At 43.3% G+C, this 25,438-nt stretch overlaps 1 protein-coding gene across 2 annotated transcripts; it reads left to right on the top strand.

Annotated features, from left to right (window-relative positions):
- Positions 1–5,879: 5,879 nt before the first annotated feature.
- On the top strand, positions 5,880–19,760 carry efna1a (ephrin-A1a). 2 transcript variants are annotated; one of them, XM_010741637.3, is made up of 5 exons: positions 5,880–6,247; positions 16,769–17,064; positions 17,632–17,697; positions 17,820–17,915; positions 18,051–19,760. In XM_010741637.3, exons 1-5 carry the CDS (start codon positions 6,150–6,152, stop codon positions 18,164–18,166), a joined length of 672 nt encoding a protein of 223 aa, XP_010739939.1. In that variant the 5' UTR covers positions 5,880–6,149; the 3' UTR covers positions 18,167–19,760. The 2 variants fall into 2 exon arrangements, with proteins under 2 accessions (XP_010739939.1, XP_010739938.1); XM_010741636.3 differs by having other exon boundaries at positions 18,048–19,760.
- Positions 19,761–25,438: the final 5,678 nt, after the last annotated feature.

Below are 25,438 nucleotides of genomic sequence, written 5' to 3'. Positions count from 1 at the left end.
AGCAAAACGCGGACGGCTTCGGCATCCTTGGGATTGACAGCTAGAGTACATGCTGTTCTCTCTCAAATCTGGTTATGTTGACTATTCTCTGGGATCAGGTGCATATAGCCAGCAGCTTTTTCTAACCAAAAAAAAAAAAAAAACATGGCTCTGCAAACCTTGTCATTACTATTCAGCTTCCATTCTACCTATTTCCTCTGGAGGAAGGTGCTCAGCTGGGCCCTGTGAGATTGTTCGAGCTCTCTGGTTAAAATCCCACTGCAGACCTGTAATGTAGTGTGGGGTTGTTTACCAAGCGATATGATTTTGGTTTCCCCTTTCACTCCAGTTTTGTATGTGTTGTAATGATGTGATTGTGCCGTTGTAATTTCGTGAGCGGGTTATTCACACTGAGCCTCTTTTACACTCGCAGGCTGTTGTGTTGTTGTGTCAAGGAAAAGCAGGGGATGGTAAACAGAGGCTCTGGGTGGTCCCCTTTCTCTGGACTCCCCGGACACACTGTAAAGTCTGCTGACAGGAGAAGAGCTCTTTCTTTTCAACACAACCTGCGTTGCTGCTCTCCTCTCTCCTTTCTGTTCTGTCGCTTGTTTGTGGCAGTCTATGGAACTGCCCTCATACATATTGAAGGGGCTTTTGAGGAATCCACCAGTGTGCGCCTTTTTCATCCAGTCTCCCCTCCTCTCCCTATTTACATTCGAGTGTCAATCTCTCCCTCCTTTTTTCTCTCCCCGTCTGTCTGCATCTCTCTAAAAAGTACTTTTGCATTCCACTATTCAATTTCTGTTTTTCTCACTCTCCTCCACCTGCCCACTCTGATGCAGCACCCCCTCGCTTTCTCACATCACTTATTCATCCAAATTTTTCTCTGGCTAATTTTTTTTATTTTTTATTTTTTGCCTTTTGTTTTGTAGATTACAACTCTTGTGTGCACCCCTCAAAGCCTCCCTACCTTAGCTCAACTCTCAATCTCGCTCCCCGCTCCAAATGTTTATTTCAGTATATGTCTCTCTCCTTACAAGTCTACCTTTTATGCACCTTTCAAACTCTTTCTCTCTGATCTTTCCAAGCTATTTTTCTTAGACTGTCTCCCCTCTGCTCCAAATTTCCCCCAGTATATAAAGTAATAATCTATTTCTGCTTCTCTAAATCGTACTTAGCCTTCTCCTCGTTTCCTTTTTTATTATCTTGTTCCATCGTTCCAGCCTCGCTCTCGTATGCTGCTTGCCCCTCTTTGTATTTGTATGTTATGCCTTATCTGAACATCTTATTACATCGTGTGCCTCTGCTCTCTCCCTCTGTCCTTGTTTGTTTCCTGTCTATTTCTATCGTTCTCACTCTCTCGCCGCCCCCCTCCTATTCATTTGGCGTCTGGCCCTTGCTTCCGCTTCTCCTCTGCACTCACTTTCGCCTCAAATATATTTATGTTTACACGTTAAGTGTCTACTCACCTTTATTTTAAACCTTCCTCCTTCGTATCTCCTCCTCGTTATTGCACTTATTGCGTTATTGCCTGTAGATCTCCATCTCACATGTAGAATTTTGTGCCCTGCTTGAAACCGTACTAGGATGGATGAGGCGAACTGCCTCCGTTTTTTTTCTTCCAAAATGACTCTGTATTTCCCAAGAGAGGAGACTGCATTGTTCATTTGTTTATCCGTGAGTCACCTGCAATATCTCAGAAACCATTTACTAGATTTTGACAGTCTAAAGGAAATGATGCATCGCACCTCTGAAATTTCAATTTCCCCAAGGGACGGAGCTATAATTACAGGTTAGTGAAGGTAACATGTTTGCTAATTACTGGCCCAAAGGTTTCCTCGCTTCATTTATCAGTGAAAACATGTTTATTGTTGCCTTATGCTATATCCTTCCTTCCTTTGCTCTATTTCTCCTGCATCTTTTCACTTTGCATATTGTCCCTCTTAAATGCATCTTTTTTTAAAAGCTTTTCACTCTCATCTCGCACGCCTCCTCACTTTTGCTTTCATTCTTGGTCTTACACTCTCGTTATCTAACATTGTGTTTGCATTTCTCCTCAATCCTCCTCCTCCTCGTCCGCCTCCTTCTCAGCTGCTCTTTGTCTTTCAGTTTGGCTTGTATGGTGGGTATGCAGGCATACATATTTGTGTGTCTGTGTGTGTGGGTGCGTCTGACTATGTGTGTGTGCTTCCCCTGAATGTCTAAGCACAGCGACTGCCCGGCTATCAGCAAGGCCACTCACTACGATGTCATCTTTGCAGTCTTACCTGACCTCCAGTCCCTCGGTCGACACACTGATCACTGGGTACGGCTACGCATAATCAACCACCTCTTTGTTTGCCTCCGATAATTAACCACAGCTAATTAAGAACTGGCACTTACCACTTCATCTCTTTGTTGTAACACTAGAGTTACTCACTGATTACTTTTGTTTTGCTTTAAAATTGCTCCACCTAATCATTAACTTTGCTCCCGCCTCAGGAAAGTCGAAGGGAAATCAACATTTGTGCCAGCACAGGCAAAAACAAGACCGTGAACAAACTTGTTCTTCGCAGGCAAACTATTGAGGGAAGGACGGTTATGCGATCTTTGCAGAGTCTAATTCATAAGACGAAATAAACCAATGTGATACTAATTACAGGAAACACTTCACTTCCATTGTTTGCGAAGAAATAGCTCATAGGTTCAGGAACAACTCCTGCCGAGGAGCTACATTGACTAACAATGGAGGACACAAACCAAGGAGGCCAATGAAATGAGACACACACTGGACTGAGCACTGCTGGGACTGCTCCACAGTTCACACCAACACAGTTCACTTATGTAAATACCTGGTGTGGTGTTGTTTGGAGATGGGAACATGATGACAGTGTGTCATTAAACTTCTCATTTGTATTCATGGCGAAGGGGGCCAAACACTTCTCCTTTAATGGCCATGCTGGAGAGCAAGAAGGGAGAAAGTGGGAGCAGGCTTCAGCAGAGGACAAGAACACATCGGTGCACATCTGTTAAAAGTGCTCAGGTCATCGAGCTGCACTGGAAGAGCACGTGCAGCTGATTAGACGTGGTCTGAACATGTTAAAATCATGCAGCAGGTTGGAAGAACATGGCACCTAGGTTGTTCCCATGCAGAGGTAGAGGAAAAGAAAATCTTCCGTGTTTTGATTTATCGTTTCAGGATCACAGAAAGTGCAAGCCTATGACATCATCTAATTACTCTGGTTGAAATGGTTGAAAAAGACAAATTATGGACAGTGAAGTTCCCATGCCTACATGAAACGCTTTTCCCTATCATTTTCCTATATCTTATTTTCATGCCACAGAACAGGCACAGTGCAAATTCTGTCAGGATTTGAGGCGAATAGGGTTGTGTTTATGTGTGTATGTGCGCCCGTGTTTGTTTCTATGCAGAACTGCAGAAACACATGCGTGTGTCCGTCTGTCTGTCTGTTCCACTTCATCTTTCTATTTACTCATTCAGTATTTCAGGATGGTATGAAATTAGAGGTCTACTCATTTGGCTCCTGATAGAGTTTTGACATAAATGTCTGCGGCGTGGTGAAAGCTTTCTCCACAACAATTTTCGATTGCAATGCAAATGACAATTACGTTGGCAGTCCCTCTCACCCTCTTATCTTCCCACCGAGCCAGAAAAAACAATTGGACAAAAAAAAATTGATCCACCAGGACGAGCTCTATTCATGAATACAAAACACATTATTTCGGGCGACCTGCTTGACACTGGATAGCACACAATTACCATGTATATGTGCCTTTCTGCATTTTCACAGTGAGATCTAAAATGGTGTGTCAGCTTGGACTGAAAATGCATAAATACACAGAACTACTGAACATAGAATTGTCTGAGTACTTCTCTTGAATGGGAATGTGTGTGAATCTTTTGCTGCATTAAATAAATAATCATAATAAAGTTTTCGTGTAAACAGCTTGATGAAATCATGTAGGTGTCTCGTGGAACATAAGAACAAAACACAGCACAGTCAGACCTGAGTTAACAGGAGAAGATGTACATAGCTATCAGTTGCTTTAACCTGCTTTGAGCACCAGATGAGTGGGATGTAATCGCGCTGTGACAGATGAACTGTTGATTTGCGATCAGCAGTCTACCTGACAAGTTCAATTATCTTGTGAAACTGTCAGGCTTACTGTGACAGCTTAAAGCTTCTAGAGTTTCATGTACTTCTGAGTTGGCCAACTCAGCCTAGATGAGATGAATCTGAGCAAAAGAAAACATAAAATCTCCAGCATCTTAGGGCTGTGCAACAGGATACCTTTCACATTTAGAGTTACATTCTGGTTACATCAGGTGTGCATTCCTTCACCACTTTCTTAAATATGGACCAAATCTCTGTGGAGTTCACCGGATCGCATCCCTGAATCTTATCTGTGTCCTGAAATGGAGTCAATCCTCCTCCTCCTCCTCCTCCAAACTCTGTGCAATTGGCTGTTTGAATTTATTATCCAGAATAGATCCTTTTCTCTTTTTTTCCTCACTTACGTTTGGTTGTTTGCTGTGTTACCTTTGAAAATGATTTTGCTGCTAAGCAGGCACACCAAATAAAGTGCCATGTCAAGCAGGAGCAGGCTCGAAAACCCCCTCTGGCTGTATGGCTCACTAGGCTGAACAAGCAGCTCCTGGTCCAGATTATCCATGTCAATGGAACAGAAAATGAGAATCAGGATTTGCAATGTATCTGACAGCATGGAGGGTATACAGTGTGCTTCCAGTTCAAGGTACAATTTTATTTGGACTGTCCAGGTTTTCTTTAAATTTCACATATGTGTAGATATTAATCTTACAGATGAATGCCCCTAATGTCTTTCCTCATACAAAAGAGTCGTAAAAAAAAATCTGTGAGATAAAAAAACACCAACTTCACTTCAAGAAATCACTGTGTAAACACACCAAATGTTACCCAACAGTGTTTGAGCAAGGGTGGTGCACTTCACTGATAGATAAGGCTCAAGAGAAAAACTTTACACAACACATTCAAACATCGGTCAAACCAACGGGAACAACCGTACAACGTAATCCAATAGCTTTGCAATAACTTCAATATGATAATGTTCTGCAGCTTTCATTAACTCCACTGTAATGTTTTCATATTAGATTGCAGCTTATTGTAAGGTGTTCATGTGCTTGCTCTCTCCTGTCCAATGAATATGATGCAGGAGCAATGAAAATGTTTATTTTACATGCAAGCATGTAACATTAAAATGTGGATACATAACGAGAGATTTGCTGTTTTGCACTTGTTCATAACCTGCAAAATAATAAAGACTCCTGCATACTGTGAAAATTTGCACACTCCCTGGTGAATACTTTGCACAATCCTGCACAAAAAGGCTACAGCTCTTATATACATATCTTCCATATGTTTTATTTAAAGTTTGGTATGCATCAAAACACAAAAATTCTTTGTTTGGCAATAACCTGATTTTGTTTCATCTATTATGTTTTGTACATGTTCCAAAGTATGATCAGCTTATCTTTCTAGAGTTGTAGCAAAGTGGCTGAAAAGTATAGAGTACTGTAGAATTATTGTATGTAAAAGTACACAACAAAATCTGAAAAAAAAGTGACTCTCTGCGTTAAAATAAACCTAAAAAGCACAAATCACATTCAACAGGTGTCTGCTGGATTTCATTTGAAAACAGTTGCGACAGAAAAGTCCATAAAATATATTGTTTTGAATCTTGTTATTGTCTCCTGCAGATGTACTGTACATGCTGGGTTTGTAATGATGTGCATAACAACAAGTAAACACACAGCACACAGGGAGAAACGCTGCGGAGCTCGCGGCTCTCGGACAGCCCTCTGATTGGTCACCTCTGAGAGAGAAGGCGGGGCTCGCGGCTGTGGGCGTTTCACAAAACCAGCCACCACGCAGCTCGAGCTTTCACTCACTACGGATTTGTCGAGTTCTGCTGATCTCAGTACGGTTTTGGTATATATTTTTTTTCACTCCTGAACGAATCTCCTCAGTTGTTTTCCTTGTTGCGCGCACAGTGCTGTTTTACGCGTGCAGTCTCCAGGTGCGCACACAGACTCTTCTCTGAACTTTTTTTTTTTTTTTTTTTTTTTTTTTTTTGCACAACCTACCTGAGTTGTGTCCCCCCCTCTCTGCACGCCTCCACTCCTCTCCACCATGGATTTGGTTTGGATTGTGGGCTTGGTTGTGAGCGTCTGCTCCTGGTTTGCTTCAGCGGAGCGACACAGCGTCTACTGGAACAGCACGAACCCAAAGTAAATATGTTTTCCTTTTATTTTGTTAAATTCGTGTGATTTCAAACCTTTGATCTTTATTTATCAGTGCAAAAACAAAAAAAACAACAACAACAAAAGATTGTGTTGCATCTTAAATCTGAAAGAACTTCCACCGTTATGATCCATATTCAAATGCATTGAAACAGTTGCAACTTCATGCATATTCAGCGAGCTTGTGATGAATTTGTGATGTGGAGCGACTCGCTGCTGTTGTCATGATAATGCAAAGACAGTTGGGAGTCTCTCTCTCTCTCCCCCTCCTCCCTCCCTCCTCCCCTCCCTCCCTCCTCCCCCCTTTTCTGGGCTCGAACCTGTTTACCTGTGATACTTTGTCCAACCTGTTTACATTTAATCCTTTTTCGCAATCTGTGTACCTGTGCTTCGGGATTAGTTGCATCAGGATATGTCATCCATTTATTTATTTAGTTTGTGAGCTGATAGTGAGCTAGTTGGAACAGCTCACACTTTTTAGGGATGATAACTGTTTTTTGTTTTTTTTAATGGGTGAAAGTGTTTCATGTGCAGAGAAATGACGTATGGTTATGTTTAAGCTCAGTTTTTCACTTCAGGACATGATCATGTTTGATCTATGAGAACTGCTGAAAATACACCACTGTATTCCAGATGTGAGACGTATTTTTGTGCACAGATGTGTCTCTTTTTTCATATTTTCCTCCGTGTATTCGGCTACTCTGTTTAATTTCTCTGTTAAAAGTCAGTGAATTAGTTATTTTTAAGATTCAATCATGTGCTGAAACTCTCTAAGGGCAGAACTTAACATTTCCCCCGGCAAAGGTTATATTTTTCTGTGTTGGTGTTACAGGTCTGACTCGCAGCCCAAACGTGTTGAAATATCTGTTGCAATAAACTCCATGTGACACAGAGTTCTAACCCCTTTGTGTGGAGTGGGAGGTTGCGGTATCTCCTAAATCAAGAGATATCACATGGGGTTTAGGTGGCTGTCGGGGAGACATAGGGGTGTTCATATTTCAGGTGGTAAGACGAGTAATAATGGTGTATGACAGAGACAGAGGAGGTAACTTGAGGCCTGCCCAGTAGGTCACGCCGTGGGAGAGAGATGGATTGCTCAGGGAGGGAGAAATTGGAGCTCAAATTGTCGGGGTTATGGGGCCATTCGGAGTAAGTGGGGGTCAATTAGAATTATGGTTGATGATGGCTGGGGTGAAATGGCTCGGGGTATGAGGAGGGTTAAGTTTACACACCACAAACGAACTTCTACATGCACCCACACATAAACACACCCACTTGTGCACACTCAGAGAGTTGGGGCAAGCACAAACAGAGACTCCTGGCAGACAACCACTCAATCACAAACCAGGACGCTCAATCACATCGAGTGACGCCATTTTAAATAAATCACTGTTGAGCGCAAACTCTCTCTGGTGTAAACACCCAGATATTCAGATCTTCTCTCAACTACTAAGTTGACACTCAAACCATCACCACAGTTTCCCTCACATGTCCCCCGTGGTTCAAACTACAGTGTTTTACTGTTCTCAGAAAGGCCGTAATTATGGTGACAAAGCCTTTCACTGAAAATCAGAATGAAGTCGCAGATGGAGAGGCGTTCTGTTGTGTCCGCTCTGTGGAACGACAGTGATCATTCCTGTATATATTCTGGTAATCCTTCCCTTTGCACTTGCTGTTTTTTTCCCCAGATGACTGTGCTAAATCTCTTCCTTTGGCTACTCTTAATCCTGTGTTTGCAGAAAAACTAGAGTTTCTGAGATGTTTTCATTTGGTACTTGTCATCATTCCCCTTAGTCTGCTCTCCCCTTTGACCCCGTTGCTCGATGCAGTGTGTTGAAATCCATCTTTCCCCTCATGAGATGTGTTTTTTTCTTATTGTTTCGGGCTCGGCTTATTGTTCCGTCCCCTAAGCTTAATCAAATTGATCTCAGATTGATGACTTTGGTCCATGTGGTACAAGCTCATTTCCTTTTTCTCAGCGTGTTTGTTGAGGGATTTAGCAACACACACACACACACACACACACACACACACACACGCTCACACGTATACAAGCACAGTTCCCCTGCTCACCACTAATTTGTGTGTGTGTGTGTGTGAGCACGCCTTAGGCCCCTGCTGACTTCCAAGGTCGTATCAGCCTGTACTTTAACAACTACTTTGTTCCGGCATGAGTGAAATCCATTCCTGACAGTGTGTGTTTGGCCACTTTCTGACCATTCACTTGATAGTGTTTGTAACCTTTGTGTCAGACTCTCGGTACCTTAATCACCAGCACTGTTTGATTCCCAGAAAAGTGGCTCACCAGTGTGTCCAGTCAGCTTGCGTCCCGGCATGCCAGTGTGCGTACGTGTCTTTTGTGAAGGGAGTGTCCGCGCAAAGACGTGTGTGTGTATGTGTGTGTGTGCTCACATGTACAACATCGCCAGATCGAGTGACTCACACACCCTCTCATACACATTAACTCAGTCATCCACACACACACACACACATGTGCCACACAGTTGTGATTGATGTTAACATCGTCCCAGGAGCCCTCTGGACTCTACAACTCCAACAATCTGCTCATTCACTGCTTCTTCCTCCCTTTACCCTTTTTTCCCTGCTGACAGAGCATGAGTAGACCACCACCTCCACCACCTCCACCACCCACTCCTCCTCCTCTGCTTTGTACCTGTCTCCCCCTCTCTCCAGCACCTCCCTCCCCCTCTTCTTGGCCAGGTTCCCTTTTCAACTCGGTTCTGTGAGTCCTGTTAACTGTTTCATGGCTCGGTCTCTCTCACACATCTGTTTGATTGGCTGTTTGTTTTAACATCATCATCATATTCATCACTTTTTTCTCTTATCATAACACATTTTGGGCTAATCCACTTAAATTCCGAAGCCTTTGTTTTGGTATGTCTTTCTAATGAGCTCTTTGATTTTGGTAAAACCACAAAACTAATCCGTCCACACCGTTTCTTTGCGTCATCTGATTGAATCTGCTCTTTATGCACTGTTGGCTCAAATGAGGGAGTTATTTAAGGTATGTTTCACCCACATGAAGGATTTTTTTTTGGGGGGGTGGGTATTTATCCAGTCAATATGGCTGTTTTTGTGATGCTTCCCATACAAATTGGGGAATGGTCTTCACGGTGAGCCACAAAAAGAGAATAGTAACTGGTGTGACCGATTGAGGGTCAGAGTTCGCTATGTGATGAAGTGGCACAGCCTCTATCAATCTGTCAGTCATTCTGTCACGGCGGTGGTCCCTGAATACTGGCTGACACTCAGGCCAGCCCCTCTTCTCTTCGCCATGGCTCTGCCTCTGGGAAACTTTCATTCTTCCCCCTCCTGTCTTTTCGGTCCCCTTCGCTCCTTCACCAGCTTTTATCTCAACTTTACAAGCTGTCCCTTTTCAGTCTATTATTTCCTCAACTCCATCTCTGGTTCTCGGAGAAGGGGGGAAGCATGCTAAGAGGTGTGGAATTTTTTTTTTTTTTTACCATTCTTGGCACCCATGGCGATCCGTCACAAGGCACTCTGCCCTTTCCTCCACGCTTTTTTTTACCCTCCTCCATTCTCTCTCTCTCTTAAAGCTTCCTTCTTCTACCTCCCCATGAAAAAAACACTCTAGTCTTCTCAGCAAACCTGTTTCTTTTTCTTCCCCCTCTTCCTGGTCTTTTCACTTGTCTGTCCATGTATGCTTCTCCCCTCTTGAGTGTCTTGCTGAAGCAGTGGAAGCAGTAGAGCCAGTCTGAGAACTCAAACCTTGAAAGGACAGGCTTTAAATGAAGAGGGGGAAAAAAGAGAAAGGTAGACACGCAGGAGTAGGTTAACATGTCTGTTTGGCATCCGTGCGGGTGTCTGTGTTTGATAGATGATAAGACTGGGTCTGGTTTGATTCAGTGGACACAATAGATAGGGATTTCTGCGATTTCCAAGTAATCTGGTCTGAAGTTACTTTCCTCGAAAAACACCCAGGTTTCCGACTTCGCTCCCTAATCCAGCCTTACCCCCTAAACCTCCCACCACTGCCACCCCCACCCACCCTCCTGGTCAGCCTTCTCTTCAGTTAATTCCTAAGTCCATCTTTCTCTTGCATCGTCTGTCCCCCCTCCCCCCTTAATCTGGCTTTGTAATCTGTCTGGTGAATTAAATCTGGGGGGGGGGGTACTCTGAGATTGTCAAACGGGTGGTAATCGCCTCTCATAGGCTCAGTGATCATTGAAGTGGGTGATGTTTCATATCTTCCCAGTCTGTAATCGTTTGTAAGAAGACTTTACCTAAGTGACCATATTGACAGGATTTTTCTTCTTTTTTTTTTTCCCAAAAGCTGATTTTCTTCCTGTTCAATATTCCTACTTGTTGTTGTGGTGTCGGAGGCAGGCGGGCTTGTTTTATTGACTGCACTAGATAGAGAATCAGGCCAAAGGTTTTAACTTCCCGCAGGCGTGCTCTCGGCGTTACCAAAGTCTGCACGCTGTCTGCTCTGTGTTCCCTCTACGAAGTGCTGCACTTCCTGGCTACGTCTTTTCCCGGGAAAACAGCGTATCCTGTCTGCACAATAAACAATACAGTTCTCACACAGCAACACACGCAAGACTGTAAAAGTCTGGACTCGGGAGTTGATTGAATTTCCCAGGCTTGTATGAGGAACTCTGAGAACAAATGAATTAATGATTAATAGTGATTAATTGTTTTTAGGAGCGATGCACTAAACTCTTGAGCCATAAAAATGATTTACGATCCGCCTCCTTGCTGGCCCTGCTGTCAAATCTCTGCCATGTCTCTATTTGGGATTCTCCTCTGATCAGTGTCACTCTGGTCAACCCTGCCACTGTTTCTCCTCCTCCTCCTTCCCCCCCTGCCCATCCTCGTGCCTCTTCCTTATCTTCGCAGCAGACTTCCCCTGCTCCTCCTCTCTGTGCTGTTTTACAGCTGTTCAATCTCACACAAAAAAAAACATAAGAGGAAATAAAACTCCATTTGTACACAGGTTTATGATGTGTAAGATTAGAAGTGAACCGTGCACTTGTGTTGTTGTGCGTATATCCTCCAGACTTGTTTGTCAAGTCTTGGTGACAGTCAGTGCTCCAGCACAGTGTGTGTATGTGTTTGGATGAGGAAGAATTAGCCAGCAAGAGTCAGATATTATCTCTGAAAATGAACCATTGTGTTTGTTTTGTTGTGTAAATAATGAATCATTGTGTAACTTTTGTTTTTCTCCTGCATTTTCTTTCCTTTTTTTTTGGTCTTGTTTGTTGGATGTCTGGGTTTTGTCCCCACGGCCCTAGAGGCCGGTTGTATTACTACCATTACTACTACTCTGCATCTGTAAGCAAGAACTACTACTACTACTACTACTACTACTAGCTATTCAATAACTGTGGCCTGTACTGGCATATTGTGAATTCCCCGTGGAATTCATTAAGCCACATGCTCAGACTGTGATTGCAAGAGAATAAAAACAGTGTGCATGAAAGTTTTACCTTGTGGAAAGCAATCCTGCAAAATCGATTTTCTTGTACAGATATTTGCCTCCAGAGAAATGTTATGTCAGTGTTGACCTTTCTCTTCTGGCCCTTTATAAGATACAAATGGCTCAGGGGACAGTGTGAGACAGTTGGAAAGAGCATATGTATTCATCTAAGCCTCCTTAGTGCAGTGGAATCAGCCAATTATTTCTCTGCTGGACTTAAAGCTTTGCCGTTTTTTGCTCAGTGGCAAAAGGAGCTCAGCTAGTTTAGCCAGGAACACCAGCTGAATGACCAATGATCCGGACAGACAAAGGTTGAATGACAGACGGGAGAAAGCTGATTGAGATGGATGATGAAAAGTCACACAGTGCGGAGACTGAAGGCAGGAATATTATGTCAAAAGGCGGGGGAGCCCGAAAGAGTCAGACCATATTTGTTTCTATGACGACTCAAGCATACCCACGCCGCATTGTGCGCGGCTCTGCAAACGGTGGGTCAAAAAGTTGCATATTTGGAATACCACAGGGACAGGTTTTGATTGGTTCGGCAAGTCTGGAGGGATGGGGGGAGGGACAGAGTTGACATGAGGATCTGGTTTGCTTATTGAGTGATGAAAGATGGACAGAGAGTGGGAGGGGATGGCTGACACTGATGGATGAATAGAAACAAAGAGTTGGAGTAAAAATGTTAAACGGTCCAGCTTAACTAAGCTCATGATGCACCTCAGCAAGGCGTCATCTCTCTCTGATGTGCCACCTTCCTCGTGGATTTACAGATATACCTATAGAAAATAGCTCCCTTGTGTCCAGTGTCCTTCATCGCACTGTTAATGCCTCTTACTATCCTCTTTTCCCCTCTGCAACTATGAACACCCTCGCACACACATGCATAGTCAGTGTGTCTCTTTCTGAACTCTAAAACGCCAGTGTAAAAGGAGTAATACCCCTTCTCTTTGTGAGAACAATAGATGTGTGTGAGGGGGGGGGCTCCACCCTGCCTATCTCACCCCTTTACTCTGCCACCAGCCCTCAGCCCCTGCTCTGGGCCTCGCTGTCCACTCTAAGCCCCTGTATTAAGCAGGGTCTGGTGCTGATGAATGGACCCGAGCTCAGCCTCTGCTCTACCCAATAATCCAGGCTTGGATGAGCCGATTAGGTGGTCCCCACATTCCGGTTCACTCATCTGTGACGTAGGCCAGTCACCTTTTGGGTCACATTAATGGCGTGTGTATAGTCAGAGAGGAAAGTAATCGTGTTCATGTGTTTGGTGTGACTGTGTGGGGGACAGCACAGGTTAAGTAGGCGACAACTCCTGTTTTTATGTGGCATGGTCATAAATGTATATTATGTCCTACCGTGGCCTTTATGGGACTTAGAATAGAACTGAATCAAAGAGAGTGATTTAAAATCCACTAGACCCCCTTTTGCTGACTATTCCTGTATAAAATTCTCCAGTGCTGACTTTGCGATTGTCCGACCTTTGATCTACATTGCGGCCCCTTCGCCTCAGAGGTCCAGCATTCCACAGGGCGATAGAGTGCAGAGATGAGAGGGTGATGGATGGATGAAGGGAGGGGGTAGAGGTGGAGAAGAAAGCAAAATGCTGGCCAGAGAGATTAAAGAAGAGAGATTAGACTCCTGCTCCTGAAGAGGCTCCAATAAATCAGGAATTCTTTCTTGGGATGGGAGGACGAGTGGCCGGGTTGGTCTGTAGACGATTTTCACCAGATTGTCCGTTCGCATGCACACATCGGACCACTTTACACACCCTCGCTTCTATCATCTGTGTTCATTACTGGCATTTTTTAACAATCTTATCACGACTGAAACACACTCCCAGATTCCTTTAGAGCGCTTCAGACGCAACACAAACAATCACACGTTTAAATGCCTCAGGGTGAGACAGACACACGCTCACTATCCCCGTTGCATATCTGCCATAGCTCCATAAATCATCCTAAAGTAGAGAATAGAACAACTCCTCCACTCTTACTTGGGCTGAGCGTCACTGTCATTAAAAGAGAGAACCCTGGGATAAACAATGGGAATAAATCAAGACAGCTCACTGACAGAGAGGAGGAAACAGTCTGGAAGAGGAAAATAACAAGGGACTCACACTGACGGAAAGAAAGAGGATTTTTGTCTGCTAAAGTGAAGGTGGCACGATTTGACTTTGTTAGTGAAACCTTTTCACACCAAGGCCTAAGCTCGCTTTGAAGTGCGTTACTGCAATCAGTTAATTAAGCTGATGATGTGGAACGTTTCAATGCCGAGGCGTTAGAGAGGAACAAAAGGCAGCAGGATAATTAAAACTATTTGCCATTAATAAAAGCGGGGTAGCCAGCCTCCCCGGGTGTGTATTCAGCCGCTGTTCTCTCTGCTAAGTGAGGTATTCCATCAGTGCCGGCACATGAACAGACACACTGTATGAAACAGAGGCATTGATAAAGCAACTGTAGCACTCTCATAGATACTGAGAGAAACTTCATAAGCCATTTCCAACTCAAGCCCTTTGACCCCCCCCTCCCTCCACCCTTCCTACGCCTATTCATGGCCTCCACACCCCCCCTAAACTCTCAGCCTAAAGGGGCTGGGAAGTGGGGAACAGGAGGGCATAATTACCCCCCTCTGGGGCAACTTTAATACCCTTTTTTGTGCTTTAATTGCACCCCCCTTCGACCCCCTTTTGATGAACACATTGGGAACATACCACAACCAGTTTGTAATCGGGGTTCTGAGTGAAGGGGGATTTGGGTGTAGGGTGTTTGTTTGTGTGTGTTTCCAGTGTTTGCAGGGGGATGATAACTCTGTCAGGCAAAAGCAGACAACAGTGTTTGTTCAATAGTGTTATCGATTCGACTGGAATTGAAAGTGGCAGGGGGAAAAAACACTTTAGCGCCAATCTGGTAAACAGAGCGTGGCAGGCAAACTGCAGATAAGCACTAAGCTGTCTGGACCATGACAAAATGATAATTATTGCCTCCCCACCTCAAGAAAGTTGACTGGAGCATACTCTTCTGCACAGTTAGATGGAAGCTTCATCAGTATACTAAAAAGGTGCTTGTTTTCTAACAGGCCTGTGTTGCTGTTGTAATGGTGTTGCCAGCTAATCAGGTCATCAGTATTGAGGGAATGCAGTCAGGCGAAGAGGGCTAACGGGAAAGGGGGAGGCAGGGAGGCAGAGGTGGGGGAGCAGGAGTCAGGGCTCAGAGTATGGAGCCACAGCGTCTGTCCTTTTTACCAGGGGGGTACCAGAGAGACCACCGGCCACAAACAAAAACACCAGCTAACAAGCGACTGGAGCCTGTGCCTGGCACTTTGATCGTTAGTCACACATATGGACCTTGTCACACAAACACAAACACACACACACACCCCCCCAAATGCTACGTCTTTTTATTTGGAGTTCTCAAAGAGAAATCCACTTCAGTGCTAGAGGTGTCTTCTCAGCACCCTGTAGGCTTCCAAGAAGTTGTTAATCTGTCAGAACTGTAGATCTGATTAAGCGGTAACTTAACTTAACTCGCCTTTTTTTGGGTGGGTGGGTGGTTGGGTGGGGGGTGGGCGGTTGAAAGTCTGATGAACCATCCGTGTATTCATTGCAAAAGCAACAAAACCCTATATTAGACACACATTCTCCTTGTGTGTTGTGAAAATATTTAAGTCTGTCAAATTTCAGCCATTCTCAGGGAACCCACGGTGATCCAGAACAGTAGGAGACCGTAAAGTGATAGGCATCACTTGGGAGCTCAGTACCGAGGGAGGAGGAGGAGGTGTGTGTGTGTGTGTGTGTGTGTGTGTGTGTGTGTGTGTGAGCAGTAGGTAGCTACTGCTCTAAGTTGTTGATAGATGGGAATTACTGTGAAGTGTGTGTGAGTTTGTGTGTGTTGCTAGTGGCCAGCTACAGCTCCGGGCTGGTGATAGATGGCTTTGGCTGAGAAGAGAGCATTAGCTGTGAGCCGCCCCTGGAGCAGTCACTCAGTCAGGGGGAAGGGGACAAAGCTGAAATACCTTTAGTGACGATTCCCTGGAGATAAACTCATAATGTCTCTGAAAGAAAATCCGGCAAGGGGGAGGAAAGGAGTCATGGGCAGCTGAGATAAGGCCAATTCAAAACAACTTTAAAGCTTGCTAAAGTGTTATTTAACTTGTCTAAAGTCCTCCATAATAATTGAATTGTTTTTGCGGGTGTAAAGCAAGCTCAAATTTTGGTCTTTGACCGAGGTCCAGAAGCTGAGCTGGAGGACGTTTAGTTTACTTAAAAGACCATCGTAAAAAGGGTGGAGGAGTGTAGGGAGGGATGCGGGGAGGAATGGAGGGGAGGCAGACAGTCTGACTGTCTCTCTCTGTGTTTGTAATGAGAGGGAGTGTGGTGGGAGACAGTTACAGACCGTCACCAGCCTCGTGTTGTATGTGTCTGCCTGTCTCTCTCTCTCTCTGACCCTAATGAATGGGTTAAAACATATGTGACCTTTTTTTATTTTTAGCCTTGTGTGTATCTTGTGTAAGCTCAGGTGTGTTTCTGCTTCTGTTAAGGTGAACATCATGAATTCTGCCTCTCCAAGGGCGTGTGTTGGTGTTTGCATGTATGTGTGTAGCCCCGCGGATGTCGATACTCATCTCCTGTCTTGACGAGCTAACTGACTGCTAATGTTCCTCTGTAAACATCATTCAGCTCCCGGGGGACTTAGGATCAATGTGCACTCAGTGCTAACTTGCAACACAGCAGCAAGCAGCAACAGCTACATTCGTTTCACGTTCATCCATATTTATGCGCATGTCCCCTGCAGATCACTCTTCCCCTTATTGCGTTTTTGCTCTTCATTCCCCTCCAACACACACATACATCCCCTCTCCTTCCCCTGCTCTATCTCTAGTTCCCAGGCCTCTCAGTCTTTCCTCTGATTTCCCTGTTGTACACCGGCGTGTAGCCGATCAATATATAATCACAGGTTTTGAGGCTTATATTTATTACTGCTCCGATGCTATAACCACGGTTATCAGTCTCCTGCCACTTGCATAACTGTCCTCCTCTGCTTTCCTCCCTGCAGGTTTCTGTGGGACGACTATGCCGTGGAGGTGAAGCTCAACGACTACCTGGACATCGTATGCCCCCATTATCCTCAGGGTGAGGTGCCGTTGCTGGATGCTGAGAGATACGTGCTCTACATGGTGGAACGCGAGGACTACGAATCCTGCAAGCCCCAGTCGTACGATCAGATGCGCTGGGAGTGTGGCCACCCGTTCGCTCCTCACGCCCCCGAAAAGTTCTCTGAAAAGTTCCAGCGTTTTACTCCATTTACTCTGGGAAAGGAGTTCCGCCAAGGAGAAAGCTACTATTATATCTGTAAGTGTCATATGTCAACGTGTTTGCCATTAATTATGAGGGGGACATGAATATCTGTAGCAAACTTTATGGCAATCCATCCACTAGCTGCCCAGACTTTTCACTCAGGGGACCATCACAGTCATTAAGATCCATCCTATGGCAATCATGAATCATGTAATCATGGAATCATGTAAGGTTAGATCTGCAGTTTTGTCATGTTGGTCTACTAACTGTGATATACTTGAGCTTTGTAGCCAGCTCTTTGAAGCTTGACATGGACATCAACTGGGGTGTCGGCTCAGTTTGCCAAGTTTATGCAATACTTACCCTGCTAGAATGTAACCACAAAGAGCAAGCAGTGTTGTCACCCTGACCATGGCTGTAATTAGATAAACGGCAGGACAAGACACACTTCGCCTGGTCACAGATGGCGTCCTAAAGCTTTGTCCCCGTGTCTGTGTGTGTGTGTCTGTCTGTTGCCAAGTGTGTGTGCGTATGCATGAAGGTGAATTAAGGGGCCAGTGGAGGATAAGTGCATTAGTTAGGATATTAACGCCTGTGTTGTTTCTGCTCTCTTCCCTGCAGCCAAACCTTTGCACCACCATGGAAAGGAGTGCCTCAGGCTCAGGGTGGACGTCGTAGCTGCTGATGGTGAGTTCAAACCACTTAGCTACACCTCTTGGCTGTAAAGACAGCACCACAATGACCTCTGGTAGTCGTGTTAGACTATTGAAAGCAGTCATTTCATTGTTTTTTTTCTCCTTTTCTTTCAGGCTCTCAAGAGGCCAGAGTCGCTAAAGGAGGCACAGGTGGGGCTGGAGTTGGAGCTGAGGGTGGGGTTCATAACCCATCCAACAGACTGCCTGCAGGTATGCTGACCAACCCTGTGTCCTTTCTAATTATCCCTGACCTTTAAACAAGCCGGCACATTCAGGACTACGGTGTAAATTAGGGTGTAAAAATGTGGTAGTAATGTGTCTTCTTTATCTCCCATCTTCAAGCAGATGACCCAGTGGTAATCCTGCCAGACATCCAGAGGGTCACAGGGAAGAGCTCTACAGTGGCAGCTACAGCCTTCACATTGCTAGTCCCATTTTCATTACTGCTATTGTTGCACTGAGAGTACATGAAAGGACTGCTGTTGGCAGACATCTTTTTCAGGGACTACAATGAAGACAGTCCGTGGGGATGAAACCACTGACTCAAAAAGACAGATTTCCATGCCCAGTGCTGGCCACAGGGAGAGACTTTTGAAGCTTGTAAAGTACAGAGAGACTCTCTTGCACTACACGTGCCGAGTGACTCTGAGCGTTTGAGACAAAGTATGTGTGCTTCGTCTTATTTTTCAAAAGGTGACAGTATGTTTTTTTTCTCGGAAAGACCCAGCTCTCCGTGATTTGTATTTTTTTTTTAGGGCTCTCTCCAAAAAACTTTTTGGATGATAATCCCAGAAGAAAATATGAGGAAATCGAAGAGGAACCTTAAGTGGCCGAAGAACAATCAAGAGCAAAGACACCAACTCTGTTTGAATTCAATAGATATCCATTAAGACGGAATAAATCCATGTTCAATGGAAAAGTAATCTATTACCTTTTGAGCCAAAGATCAGTCATCTCTCCAACTTGTACACTAATCCACCCTTGCGTATTGTGTACTATTTGTTGTATTGTTCTTGTAATGGTATTGAGTGGCATTGATGTCCCAAGTGATTACTTTCTCTAAATGTAGCATTGACAGACACAGGGGCTGTTCTCATGACTACCATTCCTTTGCGAACTCGACCATGTGCTTATATACTGTAGCACTAATACTGCACAGTACAGAGACGCCTACACACACACACACACTGCACGGCACAGACACACCTACATACGCTCCACACACACTGACATCAGATGACATGCGGTAACACATGAGAAACACTACATTGAACTGTGTTACGTGTACATTCTGTGAAGATAATTTATGACATTTGCAGCTGAGACGTTTTACTGTATATACCATGTGTTCACGAAAAGAAATGTTTACCGTTGGCTATGGGGAGAGCCTCTTCTCTCTCTCTCTCTCTCCTGGTAGAGTTTGTACTTGTGTGAAAGGGAAAATGTGTGCGTTGATGTGAGAGTTGAAAAAAAAAAAGGGAGCGAGTGATGAGACAAAATGCAAAACACTGAGACGTTGTGTTCATTGTAGAGAGGCTGGACTTCTCTGTTTGTTGGATCTTGCCCCTGTATTGGTTAAACAGTCTGACACGAAGAGCTGGGATCAGATCTTTATTACTTAACGGACCCCCTCATGGTGCTTTCCTTCATGTGTTCAATCTCAGTTGGGAAATAAGTGTATGCTAACAAAAGGGAAGTAATCAGATATTTAGACTTTCACAATAAATTCTCACAGTTTTTTGGATCTCATTTTTAAGACGTTATAATAGTCACCTACTCACAACAGACACGGCATCAAACTGATTTGCCAAGCACACCTTCACCTGACAGGCTGGCTCGATCAACAAAGCACAACCGTGTATGACTACGATTGAAGTCGGTCTTTTTTTAATCTGAATTCTTGTTACCTAATTTTGTACATGTGTAAGTAAGAGAAGTGTATATGTGTGTATATATATAAATATATATACATAGAAGATTATATAAAGACTTGTTTGATAAATATGCTAAATGTGAAGATTTCATGTGAAATAAAAAGATATTTTTTGAAAACCAGAACAGCTTTCTTGTGATTATTTTTTTTGGGGCTGTAGAGATAGGAATGTTGGTCGGTTGGACAATCCAACACTGTGGTCCAAACTGAAACATCTCAACAGCTTTTGAGTGGTTTGGCATCAAATTTTGTTCAGACATTTATGGTTATCGGATGATTACTCCTAATGACTTAAGTGATCATCAGACTTTTCCTCTGCTGCTACTATGTGGTTAAAAGTGAAAGATCTAAAGAATGATTGGATAGATTATCATTCAATTTCATTCCACTTTCAGAATGAATTCTAATAGATCTAATTATCTTTTCATCGAGTGCCATCATCAGATCAAAATGTCATGTCAAATCTTTTGGTTTATGATCAAACACCTGCTGAACTAATGACATTCCCATCAGCCCCAGCTGTACTTTGTGTTTAGTACTCATGGTGAACGTTATACCTTCTCAACCAGTATTTCTCAGCTTTTACACAGAGTAACACCTCAAAAAAGAAGGTACAGTAGTCAGACATTAAAATACAGTAGTGTAGACCGACTCTATTCAGCTAGAGACCTAAAGATTAATTATTGTTGACTGTTGAATACTGAACTGAACCGATTAAGACTAGACTAGAGCTAATTTGGTGGAAAAGCGTTACTCCCAATCTGCACTTCTCATGCTAATACGTCCTGTTTAGGGCCATGATTTCAGTGTTTTTGAGCCATGCATTACCTCCATTTGCTATCTTGCTGTTATATTTTAGTTCATAAAGAAACATGGATATATGTGCATGCTACGTGCATGAACGTAACTATGTAGCAGGCTGATATTGAATCAGTATTGGAAACCTGAAATGCAAAACTTATTTTAAATCACACCCCAGCAGCCTTAGAGTTCTTCATTGACAATTTTGCAGTGTTTTGATAGTATATGTTTTTAATTTGTTTACCATAAATTCCTCCATGTACCACTAGAGGAAGGTTATACCATAGTTTGGGGACCAGTGTTATCTTATTATGTTATATTACATCAATATGAGTATGTTGCCATACAGATGTTTCACTGTTACGTAGACATGATTTGGGGTGCAGGTTCAGTTATCTGCCCTATAAAAGAAGCAGCAAGCTTCCCAGTATCATCCTAAATGAAAGATCACTTTTTCCCTTGTAACTCAGGTGATTTTGGTGCTAATAAGCTGTCAGGAAATGCAGCCCATTTCTCTTTTTGATTACACCAGAAAGATCTCCACAGAAAGAGCCGACAGCACAAATAATGACTCACACACACACTAATGTGACAGGAGTTGAATGGAATCAAGGCAGATGAAGCCAGAGTCTGGAAAAAGCCACAACAGAGAGAGCTCTAAGTTTATTATCACTATTCAGGTTTTGCCTTTTGGTTTGAAGACTGAATACACAGGTGTGATCCCTCTGCTGTCTTTATCTCAACCTTCTGGCAAGCCTCCACCCTGAGCCCCCCCTAACATAAACACACACACACACCTCCCTCTTTTCTCCAGCCTTGATACTTTGCTCATCTGCAAGTTGCATGTCAAGCCATTGTTCTCATCTCTCCTTCTCCTGTCTCTCCCTTCCCAGGGGAGCTTTATGGCCGTGACAGTAAAAACAGCTGTAGCATCAAAAACTGGTGCCACCGCCTCCCAACTCCCCAATGTTTTCAAAGGGGTGGCTGTAAATTAAGGCTGGCGGACAAGGCCCCTTAACCGCCCGACCCCTAGAAGAGACTCCACTGAGTAGTAACTCGTCAAGATGAGACAATTCTTTTTATTTACTCACTCGTTCAGCATACCAGCTTGAGTAAATGTGAGCAGAGAGTGTGAAACCTTTAACGCTGTAGTAAATGTTAAGGGCAGTCAGGAGATAAGCAGAACAAACGTGGAACGCAGAGAGCAAGAACATCCCGAGGACAATGTTTTTACAGGCTGTTGGCACAAGATTTTAAAGCCCAAATTCATCCATCAGACAGGCTGTAGCAGGACAGCATGAATTAAAATCTTTGAATGTTGAGATTAGGATCAAAGAAGATAGACAATGTTTCAATATAGCATGCTATATAGTACAATATATATTAAATCTTAGAGCGGTTTGTACTGCATGTATTACTATTACATTCAGCTAAGCATCCATCCAAACATTAATAACTGTCAATGATTTTAAAGGTTCTAGAAGATTTCAGGTAGATCTCCAGGTATCCAGAAATGACACCTCCATGCTTTCTCCTCCCTTTGTACAATCCAATAAAAACATAAACATATATATATTTTTTATAAAAATAGAAGAAAAAAACCCACCAATATACACAATTAAAACAGTGACAGTACAGTTTGAGCTTAGACATACAGTATTTCAGACTAACTTAATTTAACAGTAGTCCGACTTGAGAAATAATGAAAATCATTTCTATTGTGCAGCAGATGGAATATTTTTATTCAAGAGTCTTTAAAGTTTCTGGAGGTTCCTTCAGAACAGCAGTAAATGTTGTTCAGTTAACCTCTGGATTATTTAGCCATGCTATTGGCATAGCTCTATACAGTGCTTGTGATTCTGTCCCCCACTTTGGTCCAATATCTCAATATCATTCATTCAATATAATCTTCTCCAGAGGATGAATCGTACTGACTTTGGTAATCCTTCGATGTCTCATCTGGTGTCACATTTTCTACATATCCTGGAAAATATCTCATCATCTACTGCATGGATTGTCATTAAAATTTGTATTTATCCACAGTAGATGAGTTTTGAGTTGGCTGATTCTTTCCTCTAGCTCCATCATCAGGTCAAATATATGGTCCATGACTGTGTACCTGCACAACTAATGATATTCATGGTGAACACGGTAAACATTTAAACATCATTGTGAAGATGTTCACATGCTGGTGTAGTTCAATACAGCACGTGCCTAGATACAGCCTCACAGAGCTGCCAACGTGGCTGTAGACTCTTGTGCAAAGATCAGAGTATTAATATTTCGGGAAAAATGAATGCTTAGGTCTGTGACTCTAATGTAGTGGGAATACACAAGACACAAACTGGAACTATTGTAAATCAAACATTTAAGAACAAGCAAGAAAAACAAGGCATTTATTAATTCATCAGTCTGAGTTTAACAGAGCGAGAGAGGAGCCAACAGCGTGTGGCACTAGAAACTGGGAGGAGGCCATGAGGAAGAAAATTTCAGAGTAGGTTAGGCATGGACAGCTGGTCTCTGCGTCTCTGGACTGAGTCAGGCCTCACTATCAGCAGGGCACATGATGGCCAGTCCCTGTCTGCCTTCTAGCGTATGTTACTACTTAGATGAAGCCAGGAGTATCTGCCTTACAGGACCTCTGGGAGGTTACCTAATGTTACTGTGGCTATTTGTAGCATTTATAAGCTTCAGCCTAGAATGGGAACCCAGTGTCCTGTAAATATCAAAGCCGCTGTTTATGAGCAGCCAAAGAACAATAGATTGACCCATGAGTGACTTTTTAGCCCTATTCACATGATTTTTATGCAGTGATGATGGACTGCATGTTTGGATTAAATGCCATTTTAATGTAGCAGCCTGCTTGGAAGCTTTCCCTCTTTTTGCTTGAATCCTGCTGTAAAAGCTTTAGATGACAGTGGCGTCAGACGGGGCTGATGGGAAGGAAACACCTTAGGATATACAGAATAAGTCAGAGCCTGTGGGCCAATCAGGGCACATTTTGGACCCCTGCCATCACCGGCGGTCGGGGTGTGGTCTCCTCTTCCCGAAAAAATCCTGTCACACAGTCTCTCTGCCAGGGTCGTCTGTCTTGTTCCAGCTCATGCTTTGGTTTCGGGTTTGACCGTGTCACTTAGTCACTTTCCCTTTTTTTAATTCATTCTCACTTTGACACTTCTTTTGTTCTGCCCCTTTAATTCATCCACTCTCTCTCTATCTATCTCCTCTTTTCATTCGTCTTCATGGCAATCGCATCCTGTCATTACTGTTGTTCGCTTTTCTGTATCTGAATCAAATCTCTATCTCTTTCAGCTCTGGGCCTCGATTACCAACTCCATCTCTCTTTCTGTCCGTCTCTCGATGGTTTTGAGGTTTTGCTGTGAAATGTGTGGGTGGGGAGAGAGAAAAAGTCTTTTCTGTGCAGAAAAATGATAACCTATCATTTTTCAGTCTTAGTTCCCAGCCTTTTGAGATGGATTTGCTCCCAGCAGTGTCACCGAGTGTCTCTAGAAATGTTTTTTTATAGTATCACTAGGTCTCAGTGGGGCCAAGCTGCGGGCACAACCCCATGGCCTGACCCTCTCACTTTCTCTATCCCTAATACAGTTTCCTCCTCGTCTCATCACTCTATTTATCTGACGCCTCAAACCTTGCCACTTTGGAGCAAAAGTTAAAGAACATTCTGTGCATGTTTGCCATCTTTCTCAGCCTCCCTTACTGTCAAAATCTCTCAAAATATGACAAAGACAGATAGAGCAAATGTGAAAAAGCTTGCTTGTACCCCAAAAATCTCCAAAGAAGTTATTACTTAGACCTGTTACATCACAGAGAATTTTAGCTGACACATGTGTAACTTACCACTTTGTGATACAAGTTAATCAAATATTTAGATACGTCTCCAATGATTCTCAGCTTCGATGTTTGTATTATTTCAGGTCACCTGCTACAGTAAATGAACGAAGAAGTGTGTAAATGTTTCATTTCCACATAGGGAAGCTTGTCATTGCTAGGAAAAGAAAGAAACGCATGAAGAGTTATGCACGATAAAAATAAAAATACTCATGGTAAGCCACAGTCTTAAGGCAGCACAGATACTGAATTACTACACAATCGTTATTATGGATTTTGGTCTGCGCTTCAAGTTACTGCACTCTATCCGGTGTATCCTCTCTTGTGAATACTGCCGCTCTAACAGCAGCTAAAGTGATGCTCATCGACTCACAGTCGGCATGGAGATTTTTTTAAAAAAAAAGAAAAAAGCTAAGAAGAATACTTGCTTATTGTTACATCTCCGTCTGAGCATCAGATTACACTTGCTATCATGTAAATGATAAGGGTTCAGTCTGCGAGGAAGCTTACGTACAGTATATAAGGGATTAAAGAAGAAAGGCTCAAACATGCTTACACTGTTCATATACTGTACGTGGCCTGTATGTTGAGCCTAATCTGATTTATACATTTGTCAGATGTATTAAAAGAACGAACAGATGGATGCGTTCAAAGATTTGGGGGGGAATGATTATTTAAACCAAAAAAAAGAAGAAAAAAAGGAAAAAGTGATGAACTAGTTCACATGTGGCTACGAGTGAGAACATAACTGCCTACCAAGGGAAGCCTTTGGTGTAATTGCCAAAGTAGAAGATTTTTCTGGTAAATAACAGGTTGCCTTTCATCCAGTCTGCTCTTGCAACAGCTTGCAGACATTCGTGGGGGGTGACGTTGCAAGGCATGATGGGGCTGAAAGCCAAACAGCACAACAGGCAGAGCTTGCACACAGAGAACCGTCGACTCTTTTGCATTTGTTCTTAAGTTATGGGAGCTTTTGAAACCCTATAATGATGCCTTTGGCCAGGCTAGCCTTTGTTTGCACACAGCAGGGATTTTGAAAATGAGCTTAGGCAGCCTTTTAAAAAGGCACACACACAAAAAAAAAAAAACTACACTTGCCAACATCAGATTACTTCAGAACTACATACTTAGCTTACATTTTCTGATTGGA

The sequence above is a fragment of the Larimichthys crocea genome, chromosome XIII, assembly GCF_000972845.2.
Source record: "Larimichthys crocea isolate SSNF chromosome XIII, L_crocea_2.0, whole genome shotgun sequence".
NCBI classification, from domain to species: Eukaryota; Metazoa; Chordata; class Actinopteri; family Sciaenidae; genus Larimichthys; species Larimichthys crocea.
This window is presented reverse-complemented; position numbering and strand designations above follow the sequence as displayed.

Bases quoted from the DNA above. Each gene is read 5' to 3' on its own strand.
- efna1a (XM_010741636.3), top strand. From the start codon at position 6,150: ATGGATTTGGTTTGGATTGTGGGCTTGGTTGTGAGCGTCTGCTCCTGG. The intron at 6,248-16,768 runs GTAAATATGTTT...TCCTCCCTGCAG, and splicing joins TGGAACAGCACGAACCCAAA to GTTTCTGTGGGACGACTATG. The intron at 17,698-17,819 runs GTGAGTTCAAAC...CTTTTCTTTCAG, and splicing joins GGACGTCGTAGCTGCTGATG to GCTCTCAAGAGGCCAGAGTC.